The 27,936-nt window shown below is 46.5% G+C and overlaps 1 protein-coding gene across 3 annotated transcripts; it reads left to right on the plus strand.

The window, feature by feature from the left end:
- The first annotated feature begins 1,561 nt into the window (after positions 1–1,561).
- On the plus strand, positions 1,562–24,639 carry TMPRSS2 (transmembrane serine protease 2). 3 transcript variants are annotated; one of them, XM_038149581.1, is made up of 15 exons: positions 1,562–1,748; positions 8,686–8,842; positions 10,034–10,104; positions 10,905–11,103; positions 12,002–12,085; positions 13,240–13,359; positions 14,670–14,799; positions 15,162–15,272; positions 16,117–16,157; positions 16,799–16,973; positions 19,860–20,035; positions 21,253–21,348; positions 21,965–22,107; positions 22,802–22,954; positions 23,148–24,639. In XM_038149581.1, the coding sequence occupies exons 3-15, from the start codon at positions 10,090–10,092 to the stop codon at positions 23,157–23,159; spliced, it is 1,455 nt and encodes a 484-aa protein (XP_038005509.1). In that variant the 5' UTR covers positions 1,562–1,748; positions 8,686–8,842; positions 10,034–10,089; the 3' UTR covers positions 23,160–24,639. The 3 variants fall into 3 exon arrangements, with proteins under 3 accessions (XP_038005509.1, XP_038005492.1, XP_038005500.1); XM_038149564.1 differs by having other exon boundaries at positions 1,565–1,748; positions 16,114–16,157; positions 23,148–24,637; XM_038149572.1 differs by lacking the exon at positions 1,562–1,748 and adding an exon at positions 2,508–3,897 and having other exon boundaries at positions 16,114–16,157; positions 23,148–24,637.
- Positions 24,640–27,936: the final 3,297 nt, after the last annotated feature.

The following is a 27,936-nucleotide window of genomic DNA, read 5'->3' on the forward strand; positions in this document are numbered from 1 at the left end:
TGCCCACCTGAATTGATGTCATACCTACAAAGTGGCTTCACACAGACTGGCAGGAACCAGAGCATGTTTTTCAAATCTCTCTCCTTATCCGTGGCCATCGTGCAAGACATTTGGACAAATCCAAAATGAGCTCCAGGGTATTCTAAACTCAAAAGAAATACAGTTTTGAATTCTGAGTTAATAGGTTATGTCTTGAGAGAGAAACGAGACACCATCAGTACAGGAGTACACAACCTCCAAACGAATTTCAATGAAAAAAACACATGAAATTCCAAAGAAAATAAGTGTGCAGCTTCTCTAGCAGAACTGAACAGATCTTGAGGGATTTTTTTTTTCATCATGCCAAATAATTTGCAGGGCTATTTCCCTCTATTTAGGTAAGGAAACTTAACAAGGAAATCTTATGACCTTGCTTCAAACCTGAAACATCTCTAAGGTCTGAAGGCCATCTATTGCTGTAAATTGAAGACAAGGACATGCCACACAGGTGGGCATGTTAGAGAACCACAGAAGGTGACACTGCAGTGTTTTGGTTTGTCTGGGATGATTTTGCCTTTTGCTTCAGCTGAAATTTGAGATCAAATTGCTGCAACTGAATCCATACTGGAAGATGACTCAATCTCACTGACTCCTTTTGGGAGCTCAGGAGCATTTTGCACCCAAAATGGTGCAACTTAAAAACCTAAGCTAGAATTGAAAGACGTTTTAGACAATATTCCTCATGTTTTTGTCCCTGGGGGGGTCCTGCAGATTCATAGTTCTCTCTGAACAAACACATGGACCTGGAAAAACACTGAAGGTATGATCTTGGTGCACTTGATAGAATTCCTCGATATGCATTTAGAAATATAAACAAAGCCCAGACACTGGCATGCCAAACTTGTGTACCTTGCCTTATCTGCAGTCCCCCTACAGAGATGTTAAGCATAGCGTGCAGCGATATTGCAGCTAAGTCCGAGCTGTTATTAACAGTGAGTGGAATTTCTTCGCTTGAGAACTTACTTTTCCAGTACTACTCTGAAGTTTTGGGATGTGAGTGGATTTTTTTTTTTCTTTTCTGTGGAGCTCAGCTTTGGCAGAGGAAAAAAACCCTCTCTCACTGCAGGTCTGCCTTACAGGTGGCACCACAAGTCACCGGAGCGTTGTGAGTAACGCCACCGTCGAGATGGCAGTAATTTTCCAGAGCGCCCCGTTATTAAATGACCCTAAAAGAGTCCAAAGCAAACGGAAGTCATTCGCCCCGGTGTTTTCCGAGCAATCTTTATCAGGTACCGACCTGCCCTGTTCAGGGAAGTGGTGCGAGTCCTTCTTTTCCTGCAACACCCCGAAACGGAGGCCAGCAGGGACCCACGGGCGAGTTCAGAACGCAGGGCACAGCCCCAAAGCCAAAACCAAACCGGGGGGGGGGGGGGGGGGGTCTTACACGGGGGAGGGGGCGCAGCCACCGCCTCCCCCTTCGCTGGCATCGCAAACACCCGCGGGAGGAGGAGGAGGAGGAGGGCTGGGGCATGGGGACAGGGAAGGGAAGGGAAGGGAAGGGAAGGGAAGGGAAGGGAAGGGAAGCCGTGTCCCTGCGGGCGCGGGCAGCGCCGGGTCCCGCCCGCCGCGGGAGGAAGGGGCCGGGCGGCGCCTCCACCTGCGGGCACCTGCCCCTGCCCCGCACCGTGACTCCTCCCCGGCCGCGCCGCCCGCTCCCGGCTCCCTCCTCCGCCGCCTTCCATCCCCTGCCGCTCCCGCAGCTCCCCCAGGTAAGCGCTGCTCTCCCCGCCCGCGGCCCCTTCGCCTCCGGAGGCGCCGGGCAGGGAATCGCCCCCTGCGAGCTGCTGGATCGGGCTTCGAGCTGAGAAACTTGGGCTGTGCTCTTGGGGGGATGAGGAGGCGCCGCGGCGGCGTCTGGGGAGCCCCCATCCCGCGGGGTAGGAGGCGCCGGAGGAGTGAAAAGCGAGAGGCGGCTCTCCCCTGCTTCCCCCGGGGCGCCCTGCCCGCAGCCGCTGTCTCCGGGGCGAGATGCGGAGCGAGAAAGTCGCGCTCTGCCGCGGGCCGGGGTGTAAGGGAAGCCGGGAGCCAGAGGAGCAGGGAGGATGGGATAGCCGGGAGCCAAAGACACACAGAGGAGGTGGATGGGGGAGCCGTGAGCCAAAGACACACGGAGGAGGGTGAATGGGGAAGCCGGGAGCCAAAGACACACGGAGGAGGGTGAATGGGGAAGCCGGGATAGCCGGGAGCCAAAGGAGCAGGGAGGAGGTGGATGGGGAAGCCGGGGTAACCGGGAGCCAAAGGTGCAGGAGGAGGTGGATGCGGGAGCCAGGAGCTAAAGGCACACGGAGGAGGTGGATGGGATAGCCGGGAGCCAAAGGAGCAGGGAGGAGGTGGATGGGGGATCCAGGAGCTAAAGGCACACGGAGGAGGTGGATGGGGAAGCCGGGATAGCTGGGAGCCAAAGGAGCAGGGAGGAGGTGGATGCGGGAGCCAGGAGCTAAAGGCACACGGAGGAGGTGGATGGGATAGCCGGGAGCCAAAGGAGCAGGGAGGAGGTGGATGGGGGATCCAGGAGCTAAAGGCACACGGAGGAGGTGGATGGGGAAGCTAGGAGCGCCGGGATAGCCGGGAGCCAAAGGAACACGGAGGAGGTGATGGGGATAGCTGGGATAGCCGGGAGCCAAAGGAACACGAAGGAAGGAGCTGGCTGTGCGCTCTGGGTTCGGTTCGGTGCGGTCCGAGGAGGCGCAGCGGGGAAGGTGCGGAAGGCTCGGCCAGAGCCGGCCCACCCCGCACCGCTCCAGGTGGAGCTTGTCCATCTCTTGCCCTGGTGATGAAGGGTAACAGATTGGGCAACTTCCTCAAGGTCACAGAGAGAGCAAACCAGAGCAGTGTTTAGCTCCGGGGCCCCCTCAGTGGGTATCGATGCACTGGGTTTTAGCAGAAGCGCTAATTTCGGGTCAAAGTTGGCGCAGCTCCTCAAAGGATTTTGGAAAAGTAACTTTTAGAAGAGCCCTACTGTTGAAACTTCTGTGCCAAAGCTTTGTATGCTGAGGTGAATCCAGTCCACACCTCCTCACTGGTGGCTTTATGTTCATTGCTTACCTGGACCTTGAAACACAGCCTCAACTTCCTGGGTGGGTGGGTGTCTGTGAATTTAAGGGAGCATTGTGACACTGAGCCTTTGTCCTAAGTGGCCCTGTTTGCCCCGAGTTAAGTGACACTAACGTCTCCAGTGCTTTAGAAAGAGCCCGAGGAAGCAGGATTATTTGCATCATCTGGGTAAATATTAGGTGGAGAAAGAGATGGACGTTGTGTGTGGCATAGATCAGTGAACTGGGAAAGGGGCAAGTTGTGGCTTTTACCTCCAGCTGCAGATGTAAAGCCAAAAGACAGGTGGGCTAAGATAAATGTTGATGTCAAACTAGGAGTTCATGTGCCTTTTTGTCTTTCTTCCTTTCATTTTTAAACGGTTAAAATTTATTCTGGCTCATAGGACGGCCAACCTAGAGCAAATCTATCACAGCAGCCTAGCCTGAAATTGGAAATAAGTTGGAACTACGTTCCTGGATGTTGATGGAAAAACAAAGCAACACATTATTGTTGGATGCTGGTCAAAATATTTGTCTTGGAGTTGCCAGTCCTGAAGAGATGGGCTTTTCCTCCTGTGCCAGGCCAGGGCTGTAGCTCAGTGGTGGTGGCTCAGCGGTGCCTGTGCCCTGCAGCAGTGCTTCCCCAGGCTTTGATGTGTGCATCCTGAAACCCGCTTCTGGCAACACGAACCTCCCTGTGGAGCCAATTCAAACCTCCTGCCAGCAAGATTTGCTTTTCACTCTTATCTGCCATAGACCTCTTAGAAGTGGTATGCAGCTCCTCAGGACTTGTACGTCACAGGTTAAAAATCGCTGACCTGGACAGGTATCTAAATAAGTCTGGTTTGTTAGCATTGCTGGGTTTTATCTTCCTGCACTGTGGGTGCCTGGTGCTACCTTATTCACATCACATTATTTGCAGCTCAAGTATGGTGAACAAGTGTTCCTGAGAAATTTAGTTCCTTGCCAGCGACTTTTGGTGACGTAGACAGACACTTGAATTTAGCCAGAGGATAATAATCAAATATGAAAATGATTAGCAAACACGCTTCTGCCAGGAAGTTATTTGCTGATGCCTTGGAAGAAGGGCAAGGGCAGAACCTGGGATGTAGTGTAGGAGAAGTAAGAGCCCAAAGGCCAAGCTGGCTGTCGCTGCATCCTCCCAGCTCCTGCTGTGATCTGCACTTGCTGCCTGAACAATGGGTCCATCTCCTGCATTGCCAGAGCCTCTGGTTCTCCTGGGCTCTTGGTCCTTTCTGATTCGGGACTGGCTGATTTTGTAGGGTCTTGTGCACCCACTCAGCACCCACTCAGTGAAATGAGAAAAAAGGAAAGAGCATTTCAGCCTCCTTCCTCACCCCACTGTTCCTAACAAAGCACATGATGGCACGGCTGAGTTCGAAGTCAATGTCTGTTTTCAGACAGATGGTAATAATAAGACAATTTTTTGTACTATGAGTATGGCATCCTATAATTTTTTAAAATGTGACTGCTACACTCAGAGATTAAAAATATCTCCTTTTTTTTTTTTTTTTTTTTGCATGTGGAAGTAGAATTAATCTTGATTTCCTGGCCTGGGGAATACTCCTGTGGACTTCAGTGAGCAGCTGCTGATAGTGCTTATCAAGAGGCACTGTTTTTTAACACCTCTTGATAAGTAGTTGTACATTATAATGGCATCTTAGGAGCTAATCTAGAATAGCTTCAAAACTATTTATCAGGGACTGTGAGAAGGACGAGGTTTTATTTGTGGCAAGGTTTCAGGTAAATATTTGCATAGTCTCACGGAGCTCTCTGAAATACTTGTGATGTTACTGCACACCTCACCTCTGTTGAGAAGGTTTGCTGAAAGGCCAGGACACTGTGGGACCCTGATTTTGATGACTTTGACACATTCAGTCAATTTGTCTTTGATCCCTGCCAAAGGATAAATGGGGTAAATGAAAACAACTTTTTAAATTCATCACAATGAAAATACTCAGTGCCACTTCCTGAAGAAGTGTGAAGGAAATCTTGTTAATGAAATGAGATAAAAGATCTTATTTACCTCCTTTCCTTCTTCATTCATAACTGGATTTTTTTTTTAACCTTTCTATACTTCATTTGCAAGTCATGATAATTTCTAGTACTGATTGTTAAACAGCAATCTTCACCGTGTTTCTTTCCTCCTGGCAAGGTGACAAGGCAGGAACTGTCCTGTGAAATTGCTCTGTGAAAAGTTCATGAAAATGAATCTGGAATCACCTCTTTGCTTGTTTTCCCTCATTTTATTTTATTTTATTTTATTTTATTTTATTTTATTTTATTTTATTTTATTTTATTTTATTTTATTGCCCTGCTAACCTTTCCTCCACACCATGGTTACGATGTGTTCATGGTTCTGTTGCTGAAACTTTTAGGTGGTCATAAAATGGTTGGAAATGAAAAAAAAAAAAAAAGAAATAATATTTCCTTTCTAATGTCATCAATGCCATGATGTGCTGGCTTGCCCTTCTTTCAGGTTGAGCTTTGCACTGAAATTCTTTGCCGTCTCAGTGAGTTCTGTTGGTTTGCTTGGTACAGGGAATTGTTTGGATGGGTTGCAGTTTGTTCGGCTCGTGTAGAATGTTTGAATGCTTTTATGCCTTTTAGAGGATGAGCTTGACTTTGTTCATTTGGGTTTCGACTCTTCTGTCCTCTTACATCTCTGTTTACATGTATTTGCTTTTATGTGGGTCTGACTGTGAGGAACTAGTTTGTTTTGTTATTTTTTTTTTGTTCTGGGGTTCCTTTTCAATTGTTGATAACCATCACAGGGCTCAGCAAACAGCTGATGTTGTTTCTGTTTCAGGAAATGGCCTGAAACTCGTATTGGGGCAATATGAAAATGCAGGAAGCAAGCTGTTGCCAGTATAACTCTGCCTTCTTTGGCCAGTTGAATTCACGGTGTTGAATTAGGGTATCTGGAAGTAGTTATTCCATCCTATTGACCTGGGCATGGAAACAGCCTGTGGGGATCTCTGTGTAAAGGCTTTGGAAACCAATAACCAGTTATGGCTTGGTGTGTGCTGAGGAAGTCCTGTTATTTCTTGCATGGAGAGCCAGGGCAAAAAGCAGCAGGTGTGGTGTCATGGCAAAATCCTGCTTGGACCTTTAGGGTTTCTTGCCTTTCATTCTGTCTGTTGCCTTTTTGGGATGTTGGCTCCTGGCCAGCAAAAGACACAGGAGGTGTGAGGGGGCCATGAGCTGATGCTGCTGTAATGAGGCAAAATCAGGGTCTCATTTTTGCCCAAAATTCACCTGAAATTCAGTGAGGGGTTTAGGAGCTGTGGGAACCCAGAACATCCCTCTGGGTGCCCTGGATGGCCAGAGCCGCTGGCCGGGGGCTCTGAGACCCTGGCAGCAGCCAAAGACACACGTGAGGTTTTGATCTGAGCCCATGGAGCAAATTACCAACTCTGTATGAAGAATTACAAGCCACACACACAAGTTTAGGTGTTGTAGTAGAAGCAGTCAGGAAGTGAAAGGAAGGATTTCTGAGTGCTGTACAGGGGGGTTTTAAGCCTTGCACACAGGGGTCCAAGTTTTGTCCATGGGGGTCAGGGGTTCTGAGATGGAGGGATTTGGGTGTGCCCTGTCCTCCTTCTTTCTCCTCCCCAGCCTCCATGTCTTTGGTGATGTTGGCACTCACAGATTGGTTTAGAGTAGAAAGTCACCATTCAATATAGATAGTAGGCATTGGGGAAAAGGTATAAACATGTAGTACGTAATATATGATATAAAAGATAGCACCAGCCCCTGGGAGGGCAGTGTGCCTTTGTCTGACCTGCTGAACGGGCCACAGCAGCTCAGGAGAAGAATCTTTTAGATAAACAACAATAAACAACCTTGAGACCGGACAACAGAGGACTGCTGAGTCTTTCTTTGAAGGCACGGGTTGGAGGAGACTTTTCCATCTTTTGGGGTCACCCCAATCTGGGGGTGAGACCCCACAACGAGCACGTGGTGGTGAGGACCATGTGCAGCTGAGCAGCACAACTCTCCAGGGCACAGAGGGACTGTCACTGTGGTAGGGAGGAGGACAGGCCTCTGGAGGGCTGAGAGTCTGGGCAGTCCATTTTTGATTAAATAGGATGTTGTCAAATGAAGTACAGACCAACTGTGCTGCAACTTTTACTTAAAGACCTGATTTGCAGAAATCTGTAGAAAAACTAATAAAAAATCCAAACGGCTATTGGATTGAATTTGTTCAGGATTAATTGAATATTTTCATTTTTTTGTATTGTTTGGCTGTGTTCCTTGGAAATAGTGATGCATTTCTTTAATCTTATTGACCCATGATTGAGATAACATAACATTGAGATTAACACTCCTAAGGCATATGTAAGAAGCTAGGATACTTCAAATAGCACCTGCCAGCTGTGAGGCAACACATTTTGCTTTATTCATCAGTGAACTGTGCTGTCAGTGGTGGCTTTTTTACTCTTTGTCTCGTCTGTCATTAGAAACAGTGGCTTTATTCCTGTACTTTGAGTTAGGAAAGAAGAACACGCTCACTTTTGGACCTTCTGTGTTGCTGCAGGTGTAAATGCTGGTTCTGCACCATCCATACTGGAGTTTTGAAATTTAGGGGCAGGGCTGATGGGTCCCTGTCATTATTTGGGTGCACTTTTTGCAGAGCTGGAAGGTGTCAGCAAGCCAACCCTCAAGCCTCTGGTGTACCCTGTGACACCTTGAAGCTCTGGTGGGGGAACTCCATCCCAGCTCCCTTTAAAGGATTCCTGGAGTTTGTTTTTTCAGCTGCACCCAGTGAAGTGTTAGCTCAGCAGAGCTCAGGAGGAATGAGGGCAGTGAGAGGGAGGGACAGCTGTACATTCCCACTGAACTCTTCTGCACCATCAGAGTGGGTTTAGGACACTTTTAAATGGTCCATTTAAATTTATCTGGTGTGTGAGGTGAGTTAGAGGCCAAAGTATTGGACTGAGATGAAGCAAACCAGTCCCTTCTAGCTCTCTGGTTGCTGGGAAGGGGAGTGTTTGATGGTCACTTTGCTTCTCCACGACCCAGCTTCCTTATCTGAGAAGTTGTCACAATTCCCTTGATGTGTTTGTAAAACATTTTGAGGTGTGGGAGTGATGTGTGCTTAGGAAAACCAGATTATGTCATTATTGGATGCTACGGATTAACTTTTGCCTGAAACATTTGCAAAGGTAACAGGAAAACTACAGGTTTCCAGTAGTTTTAAAACACTGGCAAATGTGTGTATGTAATACCATGGAAGTCTGTATTTCCCTGTGAGTTCCTGTATTTTATAGCAGGGAAAGTGTTATTAATCAGAAGCTGGATAGGAAATAGAACTAAATTGGGAGTGATGGTGGAAAACCAGCTAAGCGAGAGATATTTTTTCCCCAGTTCCTTTGAAAAACAAACAAACAAACAAAAAACCTGAAAAACATTCCCAGAAACTCCCAAAAAAGAGTGAGGAATGCTCTTCCCTGTTAATTTGCAAAGCCTTTCAAATGGTAATCTAAAAAAAAAGTAATTTTGGTCATAGTACCTGTTGGCTTACCTCAGAACCACCGTTCTCTCTGGTATCACTAAACTTCCTAACCCTTGTATTCCTTCTCCTGTTCAGAGGACAAGGAACAGAAACACCCTCCAGTGATTTATTTGTCCCTAAGTCTGGGCAGAGCTGCACTTCCCAACTGCTGTGAAGAGCTGGGCAAGGATGGATGGGACATAAAGCAAAGCAGAAGTCCTGGAGCCTTAGTCACCAGTCTGATGGACTTTCAGTGAGTATGAACAAGACTCATTTCTCACCTGTGTGCCACACAAATAAGTGCAGTGGTGCATTATTTACGTGTTTGCTAGCAATGATAAGCAAATACCAGCATCAGCCTTCCTGAAGTGTCACAAAGAATTGGCACGCTTGAGGGGCTGAGCAGCTGTTGAAATCTGCTTCAGTGACGTTTGCAGTTCAGTTTTGGGTGAGATGATGCCTTGAGAGAGGTTCTAAAAAATAACCTCTTACTTTGGGCTGAATTATGCTGTGTTTTTACACAGCTGCAATGTGCAGGGTTTTGCTCTGCAAGGTAGAGAAAAGCGCAGGACTGAGGCACTTTCTAGGCTCTTTTTTTTCATGTAGAGCAACATGAGAGGACCCAGTAGACAGCAGCATTTATTAGAATGATTGCTCGTGGAGGTGTAGAACTGCCTATTTTAGATCTGCACCAGCAAGCATTTTTGTATTTCTTGTGTCTGTGGCAAACATTTTTGTATTTCTAGTGCCTGTGGCAATCAGTGGTTTTGCTCAACGTTAACGTTTAACTTTAAAATAAACTGCTGGATGCTTGAAGCATTCAGTGCAGAACCTCTCTTTTACCCTGTTTGCAAAACTTTTCAGCATTGCTGTGGCACAGTTCCCCTGCTGTGCTTCTCCCCCTGCTTTTGGGTCGGTGACTACAACACACGGCCAAGACAACAACTCTTTAGAACACGTAAGAGTGAAAAAACCGTGGCCTGTGGGGGCTGCGAGTATCATGAACTGCTTGAATTTGTATTTGCTGATGCTGTGCTGGTTTCTGTGTCATAAACCTCAGAGAGACACTCGAGTAAGTGTTGAGAGAGGGCCTGAGCACGGCACTGACACCGCGTGGGTCTCTGCCAGGGTATTCTCTGACTCTGGTTCTGCCAGCGACAGTGAGCACTGACTTGACCTTCTCAGTTTGTGCTGCCCTCGTGCTAATGAATAGTTGCCACTGTATAATCCTCAGGCTTGTATTGAGAGGCTGCTGAGATCTGATTTCATGCTGCACCTTCATTTGTACCCTCTCTTCAAATACTTCCGCTTGGTTTGGGTTTGTTGTTGCTTTTTTTTTTTAAAATCTATTTCCCCCTCTCTGCAAATCTGGCCTTTTTCCAAAGGGAAAACTGACAAGAAAGCCTCCAGTTGGGATTGTTTTCTCTTTCGTTTGTTTGTATAGGTTCACACTTTACTCCCCAACACTTGAATTGTTTCTGTACTGTTGACAAAGGAAAAATGACCTCTACTCTAGTAAGTAAACAAAATATTCATAATATTCCTCTCTTTTTTTTCTTTTAATATGATTTTGTTTCTTTAAACGTTGAGTGATGTCCTGATTAAGAAGTCTTTTGAAACATGGACTATTTGTTGTGTTTCCTTTTTGGCAAAAATGGGAAAAGATGCCGTGAGGCAGGTGTAAGAACCTCGAATTAACCAACACTTCAAGTGCTCAGATACTTTTAGAGGAGATTTATGCTTTTGAGCACTTGCATTTGATCTATTTAAGCTCGTTTTGGTGGGATAGGTTTCTAAGTAGCTCTTAAAGCTCTTCCAGGATAAATATTCCTGTTGCAGGCCAGTGTGTGTCAGAAATAGCTTAGGTGTACCTGGTGTTGTCACAGCACGAAATGGGGCAGTAAGCATTTGTCCTGGACCTGGACAAAGGCTGTTACTTGTCAGCATTTCTTTCTGTGATGGTGCTGTCCTTGCTGTTTATTTCTACCCCGTCAGACGTCCCAGGGCAAGCATTTGTGCAAACAGCTTGGGAGGGCTGGGCTCAAGAATCCTTCTCAGGCTGGGCTGCTATGGAAAGCAAGGTCAGGAAGCTGATCCTGTCAGAGGATTCCCAGCCTCACTCTGTGCTTTTTTTATTATTCAAACCCTGAGGTTTCAGGCATGTTCTGCGAATCTCTCTGTGCGCACTGCAGTCCCTAGCAAGTGCTCTGTGTGCAGGGGGTGTGTTTTACAGAGTGGGACTGTGAGGTTTTGTCCTGCTGCCAGCCTTGTTTCTCACTCTCTCCTGTTCCCTCCCTCCCCACGCCACCCCTCAGGGTCCACCACCGCCATACTACGAGAACCGGGGCTTCCAGCCAGAGCCCCCCTACGCTGCCAGGCAGGCAGCAGGTGCTCCCCCTTACCCACAGCTCTTCTCCACCAGCCCTCCCTCCGTGCCAAGCTACATCCCAAGGGTTGCCACCCACCAGTCCAGCAGGCCAGCAGCGCCCCCGCCCAGGAGAACCTGTGCAGCCAGTAAGTTTTGGGGGCGTTTCTCCTGGTTTTGTGTGGAAAGCCAGGGCACCGGGAATATTTCTCTGTCTGCTCTGGGGTGCTCTGACCCCCAGGGCAGCACTGACTCTGACCCTCATTCATGGACAAAGTTTCCTGGACTTCAAGACAGACTGGAATCCACAAAAGTGTGAAATGGATTATAGAGAGCAGTGTGGGTGTGTCACTTGGGGAGAAATTTAGGTTTGGGGATGTTTAGTATGTTGTGGGTGGCAGCAGGATGGAGGGCACAGGGTGTCATCCTGGGTTTCTTCTTCATGCTTCTCCTTCCTTCTTCTCCATGGGTTTGGGTGGCATTTTGGAATTGGGCAGAACAGTCTGCACTGGGGCTCTGTGAGATCAGTTATGGGTTAAAAGGGAAAATAATCCAGGTGTCAGTTCTTAATTGGATGGTTTAGTCTTAAAAGCCCTTGTAACCAGAGATTGTTGGCCATTTTGTGCCTTCTAATGGAAAGCTGCTGAACTCACAGCAGTGAGACTGTTTTATTGATAAGAAATAATAAACACCTGAGTCTGAACATGAACTACTGTCTCAAGTGCCTTCAAACAAACCCAGAGAAACCCCAACTGGTACCACCACAGTTTTGGACCTGAGATCTGTTGAAGTAAGATAACAAAGGAAAGGGACTTTCCCTTCCAAGTTGTGCATTGAAGGAGCCACTTCCTTCATGCCTTTCTTCCTGTCATGAAGAAGTGACAGCTGGCTGGGGTGCTGGTGAAGCTGGGGGCTTTGGGAGAAAGGATGGTGGAATGGGGAAAAGTCTGGCTAAAAAGGACTGATTTTAATGTCAAATAAATAGTGCTGGTGGGTGGAAATTACTTCTGAACCTGATTTCTCTTCTCCTCCTTGCTTTCATTTCAGGTCTAAGGAAAACCATAATAATAATATTATCTATTTTAATAGTAATTTGTTGTGCAATTGCTGCTTTCTTCATCTGGTATTTTGGTAAGTTATTCTGTTTTCCTTTTTTTTTTTTTTTTTTAAAGAAAAGATGTATTAAACTTTTCAAGTTAGAAATATCCATTCTCATTTTATGCTTTATTCTGAATTAAGGACAGAAAAGTCTTTGTCCTTTTCTCCTAAGAGAACTAATCTTGCTTCTAATGGCTCAGTTTTGTTTGTGGGTTGAGATTTTTTTTTTTCCTTCTTTCTTTTTAATGCTGCTGTTGCTTTCCAAATTTGAGCTTCACTTAATTTCAGGCAAAGGGAGGGGACTGCAATAACTGCAAGAGTGTAAAGGGTCAAGATGTGTTTTGTTTTGCTAAAATGGGATGTCTCTTGGAGCAGAAGTCATTTACATCCATTTATTTGTTTCTGTGGGGCTTTTGTGTAAACATTGCATGAGCCCAGCCTGTCTCAGCACGCTGAGCTGTACCGTGGATGTTTGCTTTAGAAATCATCCCCAGCTGGGGTGACTGAGCTCTGAAGCAGGGCTGGACCGATTCTGTTCAGCTCAGGTGAAGTTCGCCTTGTGCTGTCTTAATTTCCCTTTCAATGAAAGCTGCTTTGATAAAAAAGTAGGAAACTAAAAATGTGGTGTTTTTAGGAGCCTCTCCTTTCCATTCTGCTCAGGAGAAGAGGAAGAGAGATCTAGTGGAAGGTGTCGCTGCCTATTGCATTTGCGTTGGTCTAAAATGATGCTTAAAGACCCCTTCCAAACTATTCCATGATTTTAAGGGAGTTCATTTAGAACTATTAGGATGCTATTTTGTGTTCTTAGAGGTGTTTTTCTGACTCATTTTGGTTTAAGCAGGGTGAGTGTGATCTTGTTTGAAATGAGAGCTGAAGTACATAATTGAGGCACTCTCTTCCTTCCTCCTTTTCTACGTGCTAACGCTCCGCCGGGGCAAAGCTGACTCCTTTCTGACAACTTAATGCTGCCTGATTATTCAGGGGAGGCCAGCGGCCAAAACCCAATCAGCTGCATCAGAGACTTGGTGTGTGCAAAGGACAGAGCAATCCATCTCTGCTGTGGCAGGCTGGGTCCCTCCCACCTCCGCGTTTGAGCCGCTTCCAACCTTTCGCTCCGCCAAGGAGGGAAACTCTTTGAGAGCCGGGCTGATGTGCAGCCTCGTGGCTGTGTTTCTGTCTCCCTGCAGTAGAGAACCACTGTCTCACCTCCCTGATCGAGTGTGGATCCTCAGGGGTGTGCATCTCCCCCTCCCAGTGGTGTGACGGAGTGAGCGACTGCCCCAACGGGGAGGACGAGACGCGCTGTGGTGAGTGACAGCAGCCAGGGCTGGGGGGAAAAACTGCAGCAACTGCAGGGGCCTGGGAGCAGATTGCCCTGTACAGAGCTTGCCTAAGCTGCAACGAGGCTGTTTTAGCTTAAGGTCTGTCTTTAAAATGGTTTAGGATGTGTGTTATAGTTAGATACTCAGTTTGTTTCCAGCCCAAAGCTGAAATAAAATGCTCCGGGGTTCGAGCTGCCTCGGCTTTGAGTCAGTTTTTAAAATCTCCTTAAAACACCTTTTAATTTGTGCAGAACTGGATCTAGCATTGTCTCTGGATGGAACAGTCAGTGGTGACTTCTAAGTAAGCTTCAGGTGATAACAAACCTGGTGGTCTTCAGTCAGGCTTGTGTTTTTCCACGTATTTTGTATTCCTTGTTCTCCTCTTAGTACTTCATAACTCATTTGTGTAAGAAAGCCTGGCCTGATCATTGCTTTGAACTGAAAAGATGCCAAGGGAAGATTTAGAGCTGAAGGTAGAAGGTGGAAACCTTGATTTGTCCATCCCAGAGGTTTGGCATCTTGTGTCGTGCCAGTGCCACACTGGAAACTCCAGCTGGGCTTCAAATTCCCTCTGCAAACTCGTATTCAGCACGTTCTCATGCAGGGTTAGCATTTGCTGGCAGCTGTTCCCCTCCGTTTGGTTGAATAATGGCTTCTTGGAGAAGCCTGTTTCAATCTGTTCTTCTGCTTGAACTATTTTTTATTAAATTCTTGTGCAAGCAAATACATAATGGGACATGGAATGTCAGAGCTAATTGCTCCTGGTTATATTCTTGCTTTACAAAGCACTTCTCCGAAGAACTTTGGTGTCTTAAGAGATAATATAATCTCTTAATAATAAGAGATATTAATAAGATAATATTATATCTTTTTAACTGTATTTTATTTATACACAGTATGCGATATATTAAGAAATATATGGTTGCATAGAGAAAAGATCAGGAAATTTTCATTTTTGTAATCTTTCTCAGTGGTAGAATATAACAGAGGATTTTAGCATAAAAGCTGAAATGAAAGGATGAACCCTCTCTTGTGCATTTGCATTTTAAAACTGGTAGTTCTTATAAATTGCCTTACATGGAAAGAAGTAAGTCATTGCCATATTTCTGTCTGCTGGCTATTTACTCAGAATTTGAGTAGAAGGGAGCATTGAATTAACATCAGTTCATACATGAAGAGGATATTATGGGTAACTACTTCCAGGCAGGGAGAGCAGTAATAATAGCATGTGGTGTTCTTAGTTTCCTTTTTTTTTTTTTTCCTTTTCCTTTTTCCCTTTCTTCCTTTTCTGGCAGTTAGACTTTTTGGACCAAATTTTATCCTGGAAGTTTATTCACCTGTCAGCAAATCCTGGTATCCTGTTTGCCAAGATGACTGGAATGATGATTATGGGAAGATTGCGTGCAAAGACATGGGCTACAGCGTGTAAGTGCAACCCCTGTCAGCCTCTGCTCAGAAAAGGAAAGGTTAAAATATCCTTCTAGCCATTTTTAATGTGTGTGAGACCTTGCTGTGAAAATGTACTGGCAAAGGCATCTCTTCATCTTGCCCTGTGACACGAGGTGCATACATATCAGCTAAAAAAATACCATTTTAACCCAGTGCCTGTGGCTGGGCTGCACCACCAGGGTGCCATGTACACAAAAATGAAAACAGATATAACAAACAAAAATAAACATTTCTAGTGGCGCCGTGTCAGAAGCTCTGGCTTGGCACAGCTCATCGTTACCACTTGTTTGAAAACCGAAACCACTGCTGGGCTTCATTGTGGATTTTCTGTTTTGCAGGGATACATATTTCTACAGTGACGGGGTGGCACCTGAAGTCAGCTTTAAGAGCTACATGAAGCTGAACACAAGTGCTGGCAATATAGACTTGTACAAAAAGCTGTACAGCAGGTACCTTTTTTTAAGAAAAGTCTCTCTCCTTTCATCCAGGCTCTCTCCAGATGCTGGAAGAGGTGCAGCTTCTGCCTGCATGGGAAAGAGACTTTTTGCTTTTAATTTGCTTTTAATTTTGCTTTTAATTTGCTTTTCCCTTCTGTTGCAGGGAAAGAGACTTTTTGCTTTCAATCTGATTGCAGCAACTGTCCTTCCCTCTTTTTAGAAACACAGCTGTCATTTTTCCATCCTCCCTGTCCTCTTCTAAAAGAAAAAATGTCCCATCCTCTGTGCTGTCTAGAAGGTTGCCATGTCAAAGGTGTTTTTCTGAGGCTCTCTGACCATCAGCAGGAGTTTGTGTAGGGTGGCAAGAGCTACAAGCTGCAACACATTCACAGCAGCTGGCACGGCCTTTTTTTTCAGTCACATGAACACACAGCATGCAAAACTGGATCTTCACTGTGGAAAGCATCATTTTTATCATCATTAAACAACTCTGAAGTGTCCAGTGTCAAAACCTGAAGACTGCTGTGCCTGCAAACTTCCTGCAGCTCCCTTGTTCGGCCCTTCTGCAATGACTCCCTTAATCAGCTCCACTTTCTCTCTTCATCTTTCTTCTCAATAGGCTTTCAAACCTTTTGTGCTCATGCCTGCAGTGACCCACAGGGCAGTTTTGGTGAATGCAAGGCATGGTGGAGGCCAGATGGTGAAGAAAGGAGAGAACCCTCCACAGGAAGACGAGGCTGAAGGCAGGGCATGTAGCTGGAAAGGGTAGAAAGCAGCTGGAGGGTGGACTTTGCTCACCATTTCCTTCACTGAGTGCCTAAGATCCTGTTTGGTGTTTTTATTTCTCCTGCAGCAGTTCCTGTGCCTCAGGAAAAGTGGTTTCTCTGCGCTGCATAGGTAACTCACTGGCTTTTGCAAACTTCTGCTTCTTCATGCTTTGAAATGCTCCGGCTGGCAAGTCCTTTTGGACCTGAGGCATTAATTGCTGCTTTTGCGTGGGCAAATGATTTAACTCTGGCTCCCAAATAATGCAGTTTTAGGAGCAGGGTGGGAGAGGAGACAAGGAAGACAGTGGATCCCCAGTTGCTTTTGTCTTTGCTGCCACTGGTTCCTCTAAATGATTTGTGGTGGAGCTCCGGATCCGTTCCCTGGCAGCTGTGTTGGGATGTCTGTGGCACATCTGCTCTCCGAGATCCAGCAGTTGGGTGGGCAGTGCCTTCTTGCTGGTGATTCCTGTCCTGAGGAGTCTCCTGGCTGTGGGCTGCTTTGTTGCACAGCACGGAGGTGTCTGAATGGCCAGAGACTCCTGAAAGGTGGGAAGAGTTTGTGCTGAACCAAGGGCAGCAGCTGCCAGGCGGGGTTTGCAATTTACTGGGGGTCTGGGCAATGGCCGAATTGGGGTTTGGTGTCAGGGCAGGGGTTTGAGCTGTGGTGTGCCCAACATGGTGTGTGAACCCCTCTGCCAGGGGAGCCTGAGGTGCAGAATCCGCCTCCCAGCTCACTCTTTGATGAACCTCTGTGCGTGACTGACTTTTCAGAGTGTGGCCTGTCCAGCAAGAGCGTGAGCATCATGAACAGGATCGTGGGGGGCAGCGGGGCCGTGCTGGGGCAGTGGCCGTGGCAGGTCAGCCTGCACGTGCAGGGCACCCACGTCTGCGGGGGCTCCATCATCACCCCACACTGGCTCGTGACAGCGGCACACTGTGTGGAAGGGTGAGTCCCTCTCTCCATGGCTGTTTCACAGAATGACTGGGTTGGAAGAGACCTCCAAGACCATCGAGTCCAAGCCAGCCCCAACAGCTCAACTGCACCCTGGCACCCAGTGCCACATCCAGGCTGTGTTAAACACACCCAGGGATGGGGACTGCACCACCTCCCCGGGCAGAACATTCCAGAGCTTTGACAGGGTCTCTGAGGTCCAGATGACCCCGAGGTGTTAGAGAGTCTCTTTTTCCCAGCCCCGAGACTGAAGAAGGAGCCGAGATGTGTGGGTTCTGCTTTTCAGGGCTGTTTATTTTCTCTTATCTATATATAACGTTGTTTCTCTGACCTGCTGAGGTCTGTCAGGCAGGTCGGTTCGTGGCACATTGGCTGCCCTAGGGGTGTTGCTAGGTTTTATACTAAGAACTACGTATACTTTATTTACAATAATTTTCCAATATCTATCACCCGTGTTAGACACTCTGTCTCTACTCTAAACCAATCCAAACGTGCCACCATCACAGCAGAAGATGGAGGGCAAGAAGGAGAAGGAGGATGACAGGACACACCCAGATTCCTCCATCTTGCCTCTTGAACCCCCATTCTAAAAACCCCCAAATTCTACTTTTTTACCCTGTGATAAATCAACCGTCATTCTACTCAAACTCTTGTGGCTTGTAAATCCTCACACAAAGCTGGTAATTTTTTCCAATCGAAGGCACAGGTGTCATTGACTCCGTGCCAAGGTCTCTGAGCGCCCTGCCAGGGTCTCGAGTCCTCCAGGGCAGCCAGAGGAATGTCCTGGTTTCCAACAGAACTTTGTCACTCACTCTGTAAAAAGCTTTTCCCTGCTGTGCAGCCTGTCTTTGCCTGGGTGCAGCTGGAGGCTGTGTGCTCTGGCTGTGTCGGTGCCTGCAGACAGAGCCCAGCCCCAGCTGAGCACAGGCACCTTTCAGGAGCTGCGGGAGTGCTGAGAGCAGCCCTGAGTCTCCTTGGCTCCAGGCTGAGCACCCCCAGCTCCCTCAGGGCTTCCTGGCAGGGTTTGTGCTCCCAGCCCCTCTCCAGCCTCCTTGTCCCCTCTGGCTGTGCTCAGTGTCCCAAGGTCCTTCCCAAACTGAGGGGCCACAGCTGGGCACAGCACTCCAGGTGTGACCCCACCAGTGCCCAGTGCAGGGGCAGAGTGACCTCCCTGCTCCTGCTGCTGCTCCATTCCTGATCCAGGCCAAGAGCCACTGGCCTTCCTGGGCACCAGGGTACACACTGCTGGCTCGTGTTCAGTCAGCTTCCAGGTCCCTTTCTGCCTGAGCACTGTCCAGCCACACCGTCCCCAGCCCATAGCATTGCAGGGGGTTACTGTGGCCAAAACGCAGGATCAGCGCTTGGATTTATTAAACTTCATCCTGATTGCCTTCCTTCAAGCTGAAATGCATGAATTTATTCAGTGCTCCCCACTTTCTCCCTTAAAACTGGATTTCTCCCCCTGCCTGGCATGCAGGTGCTCGGTGCAGTGCTTTGTCTGTGTTGTAAATTTGAAGTATTAAGGGAAGAGTGGTTCTGGAGGAGGCTGGCTGCAGTTCACCTGTCTGCTTTCCACAGGAAGCCTTATTTTATATTTTGTCTTCTTTACAAAATGAAATGGGTGCTGTTGAGCACAGATACCCACCCAATTTAAGATGCAAACTCAAGGCACCAAATTTAACGCCAGCCAGTACAATGTTTCCATGAGGATGTTGAATTACACTGTGAGAAAACCCAAAGGAATCTTCCCCCTCCAAATTCTCAAATATCACACTGCTGTAGATATGATCAATTTAAAGATGCCTGTGCCATTTATTTCTTCCTATCTTCTTGCCACAGGGTAGTAAAGTCCAAGTCAGTATTAAATACAGATTTATATCTACCCAAGGAGTGCTTTATGTAGCCATCAACAAGAAAAACAGCTGGTGCTTTGTACATTTTTAACCCATAAAAGAGAATTGAGGGTTCTGTGGTACCCTCAGAAAGGGCAAGAATTTGTTTAAAAGGTGGCTGCTTATGTTGGAGGGAAAACCCACAAAGCAAAAACATTTTTAATGGCTGGATGGCTGGATCAGAGTTTCAGGCTGAGGCAAGGAAGAATATTTGTCCTTAATCTTGAGCAAGGAATGCAAGTGTTGATTTCTACCTGGAGATCTTATCCCTCCTTTGTTGTCTGGGTTTGAGCTCTGTAGTGTGCAAAAGCTTTGGGAATGGCAACCAAGCTGCAGCTGGCACAAGCCTGGTTTTCAGCCTGATCTGGGTTTTTTTTTTGGAGGAGGGGTGACTTGCAGGCACAACTGCCTTGGCACTTCTCACGGGGGGAGTTTTAACACTTGTGGCAAGTTTTCTATTAAGCTTTTGCAAACTGTGCTGGAGCACAAGAGGCTGCTTAAATAGCACGCTTAACATAAAAAAAACAAAACAAAACCAAAACCAGCCTAAAAAAAACCCCTGGTGTTTTCAAGACAGTGAAATTCTTTCACTAGATCATGTTTTTACTAATTCTGGCTTCTGCTGATACCACTGACATGTGAGACTTCAGAAATACCTGCCTGATCCCTCAGCCATGGAAATCAAAAGGCTTCAGTGTGGCAGTCTCAGATTAATTTGTCGTGCTGAGTGATTAAGGGGACGGACAGTGATACTCAACCCACTGCAAAGATTTTATTTAATATATTTTTGAAGCTAGAGCCAAGCTTTCCTCAAGATACATGTCTGGCAATTTGTTTGTCCTGTTCTTCAGAAATGGTAGTTAAAGGCATGTGCATTTTTGGTCACACAAACATTTGACTACAGCTCCTGAAGGCAGTTTTTTGAAGGTCCTAATCCCTGTTTTGTCACCTCAGAAGAAAACCTTCAGACCTTTCCTTTGCTCTGTAGGCGACTGTCTGACCCACACAGCTGGAGGGTTTATGCTGGGATTCTGAATCAGGATGAGATGCTCTTCAGAAGTGGATACAAAGTGCAACAGATAATTTCCCACCCAGATTATGACACAGACTCTAAAGACAATGATGTTGCCCTTATGAAGCTGGAGACACCTCTGACTTTTACTGGTAGGTATTCTGCTCCTCTTAGGGGAAAAATCCAGTGGCAGTGAGCACACCTTTTAAAACTTCTGAATTTCATCAAGCAGTCCTTGCAGACACTTACTGGAAGAACATAAAATGACCCTAGAGACAGGGGGCACAGCCTCTGATTTGCTAAGAAGGATTTATTTAAATCTTTGACATGGATAGGGGGTTTTATATATATTTACATATATTAATGTATGCATAATATATATTATAATAATAATTCAATATATTTGTATAGAATACAATAGATCTATATAGAATACAATATATTTAGTATATTTAATAATATATTAAATATATTAATATATATTTAATAATATATATTATATACAAGTATATAATAAATATTATATACTATTTATATATAATATAAATTATATATTTATATTTATATTTTATATTTTATCTATATTTTTACCTCGGAATGCTCTGTGGTGCTTCAGTTTAGCCACTGCTGTATGTGCAGACAATTACAGGTGCAGTGCTGGAGCAGCTGATTGCATCCCTTAAAAATTAAGTCAGGTCAAATGATGGTCAAAAACCCCTTCAGAACTCAACATTACAAGAAGTTCCTTTCAGAAAAGCAGATGTAGGTTGTTTGTAAGCAATCAGTACAAAACAGAGAACAAGCCATTATTTAAACTTGAAGTGCTTTTTGTGTACGGGCCCTTTGTGTTTCAGTGCATCAGTTTAAAGCTACCAGGAGTAATCTGAAAGGGGTTTTCTGCTGCTGAGAGCAGGGAGATTGTCTGTTTTCCAGGTTTTTGTGCTGCACACTTCTTGGATATATCAGTACTGAATCCTGCTTGTCTTGTGATTATTTTCAGCAGATTTTTGCAAAGCAAATGCAGACCTGTAGTTTCCAGATTTTTTTTCCTTCATCTTCTACTGCTCAGAAGAGCTGGAGTTAATTGTTCTATTCAACCTGATGAATTAAGGTAGAACCACTCACTGCTTGTCCCTCACTTTGAGGTGAAGATGAGGTAGATTTGAGGTGAAGATGAGGTAGATTTGAGGTGGAGATCAGGTACCCCTCAGGGAGAGGGCAGCTCTGCTTCCTGCATTGTCTGCCTGCAAGGAATGTAAAGTACAGAGGGAATGCATGGTGTGTAAATGGTGGCCATTTAAATTTGAGTTCTGTCTGAACACCTATTTTTTTTTTCTTTTTTTTTTTTTTTTTTTTTTTTTTTTTGCAGAAACTGTGAGCCCAGTTTGTCTGCCCAATCCAGGAATGATGTTCCAGCCTAACCAGCAGTGCTGGATATCAGGGTGGGGAGCAGAGTACCAAGGAGGTAAAAAGTGCCTCTGGAATATTTTGGTCTTTCCCATAAACTAGTCCTCTTCATCCTAAGAATATTGTGGCATGGGCTGATGGGGCACTTTGAATGACATCTGTTCACACGCTGTTTTTTCACCCATTTTACAGCCCCTAATATTTACCCAGGGCGTTCCGTCTCACAGCAAGTTTTGCATCCAACAGATTGCAAAGGGACCCTCAAAGCAGTTTTGGGGGCCAGAAATGCCCACCCAGGAGATAATTCTGTGCTCCTGCAGGCAGGGCCACCTCTGCTGCAGCAAGGGTTGCTGTGTGCCAAGCGCGTCGTGTGGGTGTGGGAAAGGGCAGGAGCTGCTGCTTTCCATCACCTCAGGAACGAGGTGAAATGGAGTGATGCAAGTAAATTTGCCAGACTGGAAAAAGGAAAGGGAGGAAAGGGTGTTTTAAATATAAGAAAGGCACTGGGGGAGGTCCTCTTGACCTCTTGCAGACTTCTTACATCTTAAATTTCCGTCCTGTTGCTTCTAGGAACTTTATTTCATCTTGGCTGCTGGGATTTTTTTGTAACAGCAAAGTAACGTGGTGCTGATTCTGGTTGTGTCTTTGCATGTTTGTGCATATTCCAATTCCAGGTAAGACATCAAATCACTTGAATTACGTTGCGGTGCCCCTGATAGAACGCTCGAGGTGTAATGCTGTTTATATCTACAACGGCATGATTCTGCCTACAATGATCTGTGCTGGAGACCTAGCAGGGGGAATTGATTCCTGTCAGGTAATTATCCCTAATTAATAGCTAATAATTGTAGAAAAGATGAAATGGTCTGGTTGTAGCAGTGTGCGGCTACAATGATGGGAGCGTGTCCGGGGAGGCCACAGCTCCACATCTGATTATTTTTGTGGCCTTGCTAGCAGGTTTTCTGTCTTTCTGTCTTTCTTTCTGTCTTTCTTTCTATCTCTCTATTTCTCTACTACAAATGAATCCTATGCCACCCCAAAATGAAAAATTTGCTTTACATCTGCTGGGGCTTCTGGTTCTTTTGGTGGGGCATCCCTTTAAAGAGGAGAGCTTTTGTTTCATCATCTGAATGGCTGCCAGTGCTGAGTTCTCACTAAATTCCCAAGGGGGGTGAGGCTCCTTTTTAATGCTTCAAGGATGGTTTGTTACCTGGTACTTGAAAGTGATCAAATGCTCCTCATAACCACAGCATTATTATCATCATCATTATATTATTAATCACAAGAATGTCAATAATGCCAATCTTACTTAGAGGGCTCTGGGCAAATTATTTTCATCCCTACTGGAAGCAGACATAATTTAACACCAAAATTGCCATCATATTTTGTTTAATGACTCCCCTAAATGGCAGGCAGGTTTATATTGAAACTAAAGCTGTGTTCCTGGAGTGAAATGGGTGGTGTTTTTCCGGGTGGCTGTGTCACTAACAAGGTGCTTGTGTCCCCTGCAGGGTGACAGTGGAGGTCCTCTGGTGACTCACCACCACTCGGTGTGGTGGCTGGTTGGAGATACCAGCTGGGGCACTGGCTGTGCCACTCCCAACAAACCTGGAGTGTATGGGAATATGACTGTGTTTACAGACTGGATTTATAAAAACATGCAGGTAAAATATTCGGAGGTTTTTTTTTTTCCCCCATAAATTTTAAGGCCCCGCGTCCTGAAACGTGGTTTTAGGTTAAAAAAAATAAAAAAAGTGACTTGCATGGTAACTAAGCTGTTATGTTGGGAAGGATCCAAATGATTGTTAAGACATAACCTGAACCTTTGTTTTCTGTTTTGTTTTGTCTTTTGAACAGGCAAACAGATGACAACACTCTCATTGCTAATCCATGTTCCTGAGGACAAGAATGAACGAAGCCATGGGGGCCTGGGATATTTATTCACTTTGTGGTTGATTTTATTTTTCCTCTTTGATTTTTCTTTTTAAAAGTAACATGAAGGATTGCACACTTGGTTCTGTGCTGGCTACAGTGACAGATCTTAATCAGTGAAGGATTATCACAATGAGCACCTTTCTTCTCCTTGTGGTGCCTGGCAGAGTCATTCTGTCAACTGCTTGCTGAAATGTCTCTCTTTTGTTGAGTAACTTTCACTTGATGATCAGGCTTATAATGACAATTTCAATCACAATTTTATTTCAGATTTTCGTAGCAGGATGCTGAGAGAGTTGGTTTAGTAGTTTTTAAATTAAATTGTTAAGTGATGTGAATGTTGAATCTCTGAGCTGCTGGTTGGCAATTTTAAAAAAATTAATGTTTTTTTTTTAGTATAGAATTATAAAATGGTTTGGGTTGGAAGGGACCTTAAGGATCATCCACTTCCAACCCCGCTGCCAAGGGCAGGGACACCTTCCACTATCCCAGGTTGCTCAAACCCCATCCAAACTGGCATTAAACACTTCCAGGGCTGGACCACCCTCAACTTCCCTGGGCAACCTGTTCCAGTGCCTCACCACCCTCACAGGGAGGAATTTCTTCCTAAAATCTAATGTAAATGTGCCCTCTTTCAGTCTGGTGTCACTACCCCTTGTCCTCTCACTCCATGTCTTTGTCCAAAGTCCCACTCTAGCTCTCTTGGAGGCTCATTAGGGACTGGGAAAGGTGGTGAGGTCTCCCCAGAGCCTTCTAGAGGCTGAGCAGCCCCAGCTCTCTCAGCCTGTCTCCACAGCAGAGGTGCTCCAGCCCTTGGAGCAGCTTTGTGGCCTCTTCTGGACTCGCTCCAGCAGGTCCATGCTGGGGATCCCAGAGCTGGATGCAGATTCCAGGTGGGGTCTCAGGAGAGTACAGGGTGAGGGATATATATATACATGAAGGGAATTTTTCATGCACTACAGTGCAGGCACAGAAAATAAAATAAATACGCTGTCTATTCAGGTAGTTAAAAATCCTCAGGATCTCAACACAGCCCTCAGTCAGAGTCAGGCTGGTGCAGCCTGGCTGCCTCAGACCTTACAGAAATGTGCCTTAAGCTGCTCTGAACCCAAAATGGGAGCGTTGTCCATGTGGGATGTGGAGAGGGATGCCCCGGACAGGCATGTTCCTCCAGACAGGGATGTTCCTCCAGACAGGGATGTTCCTCCAGACAGGGATGTTCCTCCAGACAGGGATGCCTTGGACAGGGATGCCCCGGACAGGGATGCCCCGGACAGGGATGCCCCGTACAGGGATGTGTCCAGACAGGGATGTGTCCAGACAGGGATGCCCCGGACAGGGATGTTCCTCCAGACAGGGATGTTCCTCCAGACAGGGATGTGTCCAGACAGGGATGCCTTGGACAGGGATGCCTTGGACAGGGATGCCCCGGACAGGGATGTGTCCAGACAGGGATGCCCTGGACAGGGATGTTCCTCCAGACAGGGATGTTCCTCCAGACAGGGATGTGTCCAGACAGGGATGCCTTGGACAGGGATGCCTTGGACAGGGATGCCCCGGACAGGGATGTGTCCAGACAGGGATGCCCTGGACAGGGATGTTCCTCCAGACAGGGATGTTCCTCCAGACAGGGATGTGTCCAGACAGGGATGCCTTGGACAGGGATGCCTTGGACAGGGATGTTCCGGACAGGGATGTGTCCAGACAGGGATGCCCCGGACAGGGATGCCCCGGACAGGGATGTGTCCAGACAGGGATGTTCCAGACAGGGATGTTCCAGACAGGGATGCCCTGGACAGGGATGTTCCTCCAGACAGGGATGTTCCTCCAGACAGGGATGTGTCCAGACAGGGATGCCTTGGACAGGGATGCCTTGGACAGGGATGTTCCGGACAGGGATGTGTCCAGACAGGGATGCCCCGGACAGGGATGCCCCGGACAGGGATGTGTCCAGACAGGGATGTTCCAGACAGGGATGTTCCAGACAGGGATGCCCTGGACAGGGATGTTCCGGACAGGGATGTGTCCAGACAGGGATGCCCCGGACAGGGATGTGTCCGGACAGGGATGTGTCCGGACAGGGATGTGTCCGGACAGGGATGTGTCCAGACAGGGATGTTCCAGACAGGGATGTTCCAGACAGGGATGCCCTGGACAGGGATGTTCCGGACAGGGATGTGTCCAGACAGGGATGCCCTGGACAGGGATGTGTCCAGACAGGGATGTGTCCAGACAGGGATGTGTCCAGACAGGGATGTGTCCAGACAGGGATGCCTTGGACAGGGATGCCTTGGACAGGGATGCCTTGGACAGGGATGTTCCGGACAGGGATGTTCCAGACAGGGATGCCCCGTACAGGGATGTGTCCAGACAGGGATGTTCCTCCAGACAGGGATGTTCCTCCAGACAGGGATGTTCCTCCAGACAGGGATGCCCCGGACAGGGATGTGTCCAGACAGGGATGCCCTGGACAGGGATGCCCTGGACAGGGATGTTCCTCCAGACAGGGATGCTCCGGACAGGGATGTTCCTCCAGACAGGGATGCCCCGGACAGGGATGTGTCCAGACAGGGATGCCCCGGACAGGGATGTTCCAGACAGGGATGCCCCGTACAGGGACACCCCAGAGCTGCAGCAGGAGCAGTCCCAGCGCTGAGGTCCCTGGCTGAGCACGTTGAAGGTGACTTTTGAGCTCTCCCTGCTGTGGAAGGGCAAAGGTGTCCAGGCAGGCACCTCGAGCTGCACACACACACACACACAGGGACTGGATGTTTTGTACAAGGAAACACAAAGCTGCGTTTCTGCAGGATGAGATGAACTACCTCATTTGTTAAATTTGGCTTCTGATTCCTTAGAGCTCTGCTTTATGTATCCACCTGTATGTTTTTAGCAAAATGTGATTCGTATCCGAGTGCCACCCGACTGAGGATTTTGAAAATAATTTATAATTGTGGTAGAGGATCAAAAAGCCATATCAAGTCACTTTGTTAAGAAGGATAAATCTTTATTGAATGAAATGACTCTACTAGTCTTGTTTTCTCTTTTGGTACTGAAATGCAATTATCTTACATGTAAACACTGCACCAAATAAATTGGTTTTTTTTCTTTTTTTTTATTTACAAATAGTTTTCCTTAGTTGTGCTTTATATCTGTTTACTTGGATTTTGCTTTTGAAAGCAGTTGCTGGATTCAGTGTATGAAGTGCTTTGAGAATCTGATTAAAAAACCCAAAACCAACAACAAACAAACAAAAAAAGAAAAACAAGAGGTTGAGCCAAGAGATTATTTTAATTCCAATATTTCATGAACAAACCCAGGGAAATAGAGCAGGTTCTCCAGGAATGCTGAGTGATTTTGGTGGCTAGGTCTGATGAAATCACTCTGACTTAATTGAATTAGATAAGGAAGTTTAGCCTGCAGGCAGTGGCTTGGGGGAGTCACACCCTATTTTGTCATTCCCCCTCCTGCTGCCTGAAGCAGTGTGTCCTTGCCTCTCCTCTCTAGGTGTGAGATGGGTGTTTGCAATAGCACTTGTGCACCTTGGGGGATGGGGGGAACACCATGAAATAACCAACGAGTTTAAAGTACTTTCAAAACAGAAATTAAAAAAGAAGTTGTTACAGGCATGAGACACTTGTTCTGTGGCTTCTTGCAGCACTGCAAGTCACTAATAGCAAAAGAATGTGCCAGGAAAACTGGCTGCAGTGTTCAAGAAGGTTCAGGAACTTGGATGTTGGGGTGAATGCTGTACCAAAAGTCAGGCACCGGCTGTAGTTCCATGCCACAGGGACCAACCCTTTCTGTCATACCTAGCCTGAGGAGAAGGCTTCTCTTGTAAGAAATTTGGAAATGACTACATCACACACTGGTATAAACACATTTTTTCTAGCTGGATGCAGACATTACTTTTGGTTATCAAACCAAATCTTCCATGTGAAACGTGTCACGAACACAGAGTGTGATGTATTTGGCATCAGCATTCATGAAATGAAAGCTTTTGGAAAGGTTCTCCTTGCCCTGGGGAGGGAGAAGAGAAAGGCAGCAAAACACATGCTGAGACACCCTTGTAATGTTTAACATCCTGGGAGGTTTCTTTCCTTCTGGACATCTATCGGAGTCTCCCCCTGGTCAGGGTGACCCCGAAAGGTGGAAAAGTCTCTGCTCCAACCCGTGCCTTCAAAGAAAGACTCAGTAGTCCTCAATTGTCTGGTCTCAAGGTTGTTTATTGTGTGTTATCTTAAAGATTTTCTTCTGGGCTGCTGCGGTCTGCTCAGCAGGTCAGCCAGAGGCACTCTCTGCACACTCTGCACACTCTCGAGGCTGGTGCTGTCTTTTATACTAAAAACTACATGTACTGTATTTACAATTCTGTACCAATATGATAGACAGCTTCTATTCTAAACCAATCTAAAAGTGCCAACATCACCCAAATCATGGAGGCTGGGAAGAAGAAAGAAGAAGGACAAGGCACACCCTGATTCCTCCATCTTAGAGCCTCAGATCCCCATGTACAAAATCCAAACCCCTGTGTACAAGGCTTAAAACCCCCCTGTACAGCACTCAGAAACTCTTCCCTTCACTTTGTGATTATCTCTACTGTGCTACCTGAACTTTTGTGTGGCTTGTAATTCTTCACACAGAGTTGGTAATTTGCTCCACGGGCTAAGATCAACACCCCACGTGTGTCTTTGGCTGCATGCCAGGGTCTCAGAGC

The sequence above is a fragment of the Motacilla alba genome, chromosome 1, assembly GCF_015832195.1.
Source record: "Motacilla alba alba isolate MOTALB_02 chromosome 1, Motacilla_alba_V1.0_pri, whole genome shotgun sequence".
NCBI classification, from domain to species: domain Eukaryota; kingdom Metazoa; phylum Chordata; class Aves; order Passeriformes; family Motacillidae; genus Motacilla; species Motacilla alba.

Bases quoted from the DNA above. Each gene is read 5' to 3' on its own strand.
- TMPRSS2 (XM_038149564.1), top strand. The intron at 15,273-16,113 runs GTACCTTTTTTT...TTTCTCCTGCAG, and splicing joins TACAAAAAGCTGTACAGCAG to CAGTTCCTGTGCCTCAGGAA. The intron at 20,036-21,252 runs GTAGGTATTCTG...TTTTTTTTGCAG, and splicing joins GACACCTCTGACTTTTACTG to AAACTGTGAGCCCAGTTTGT.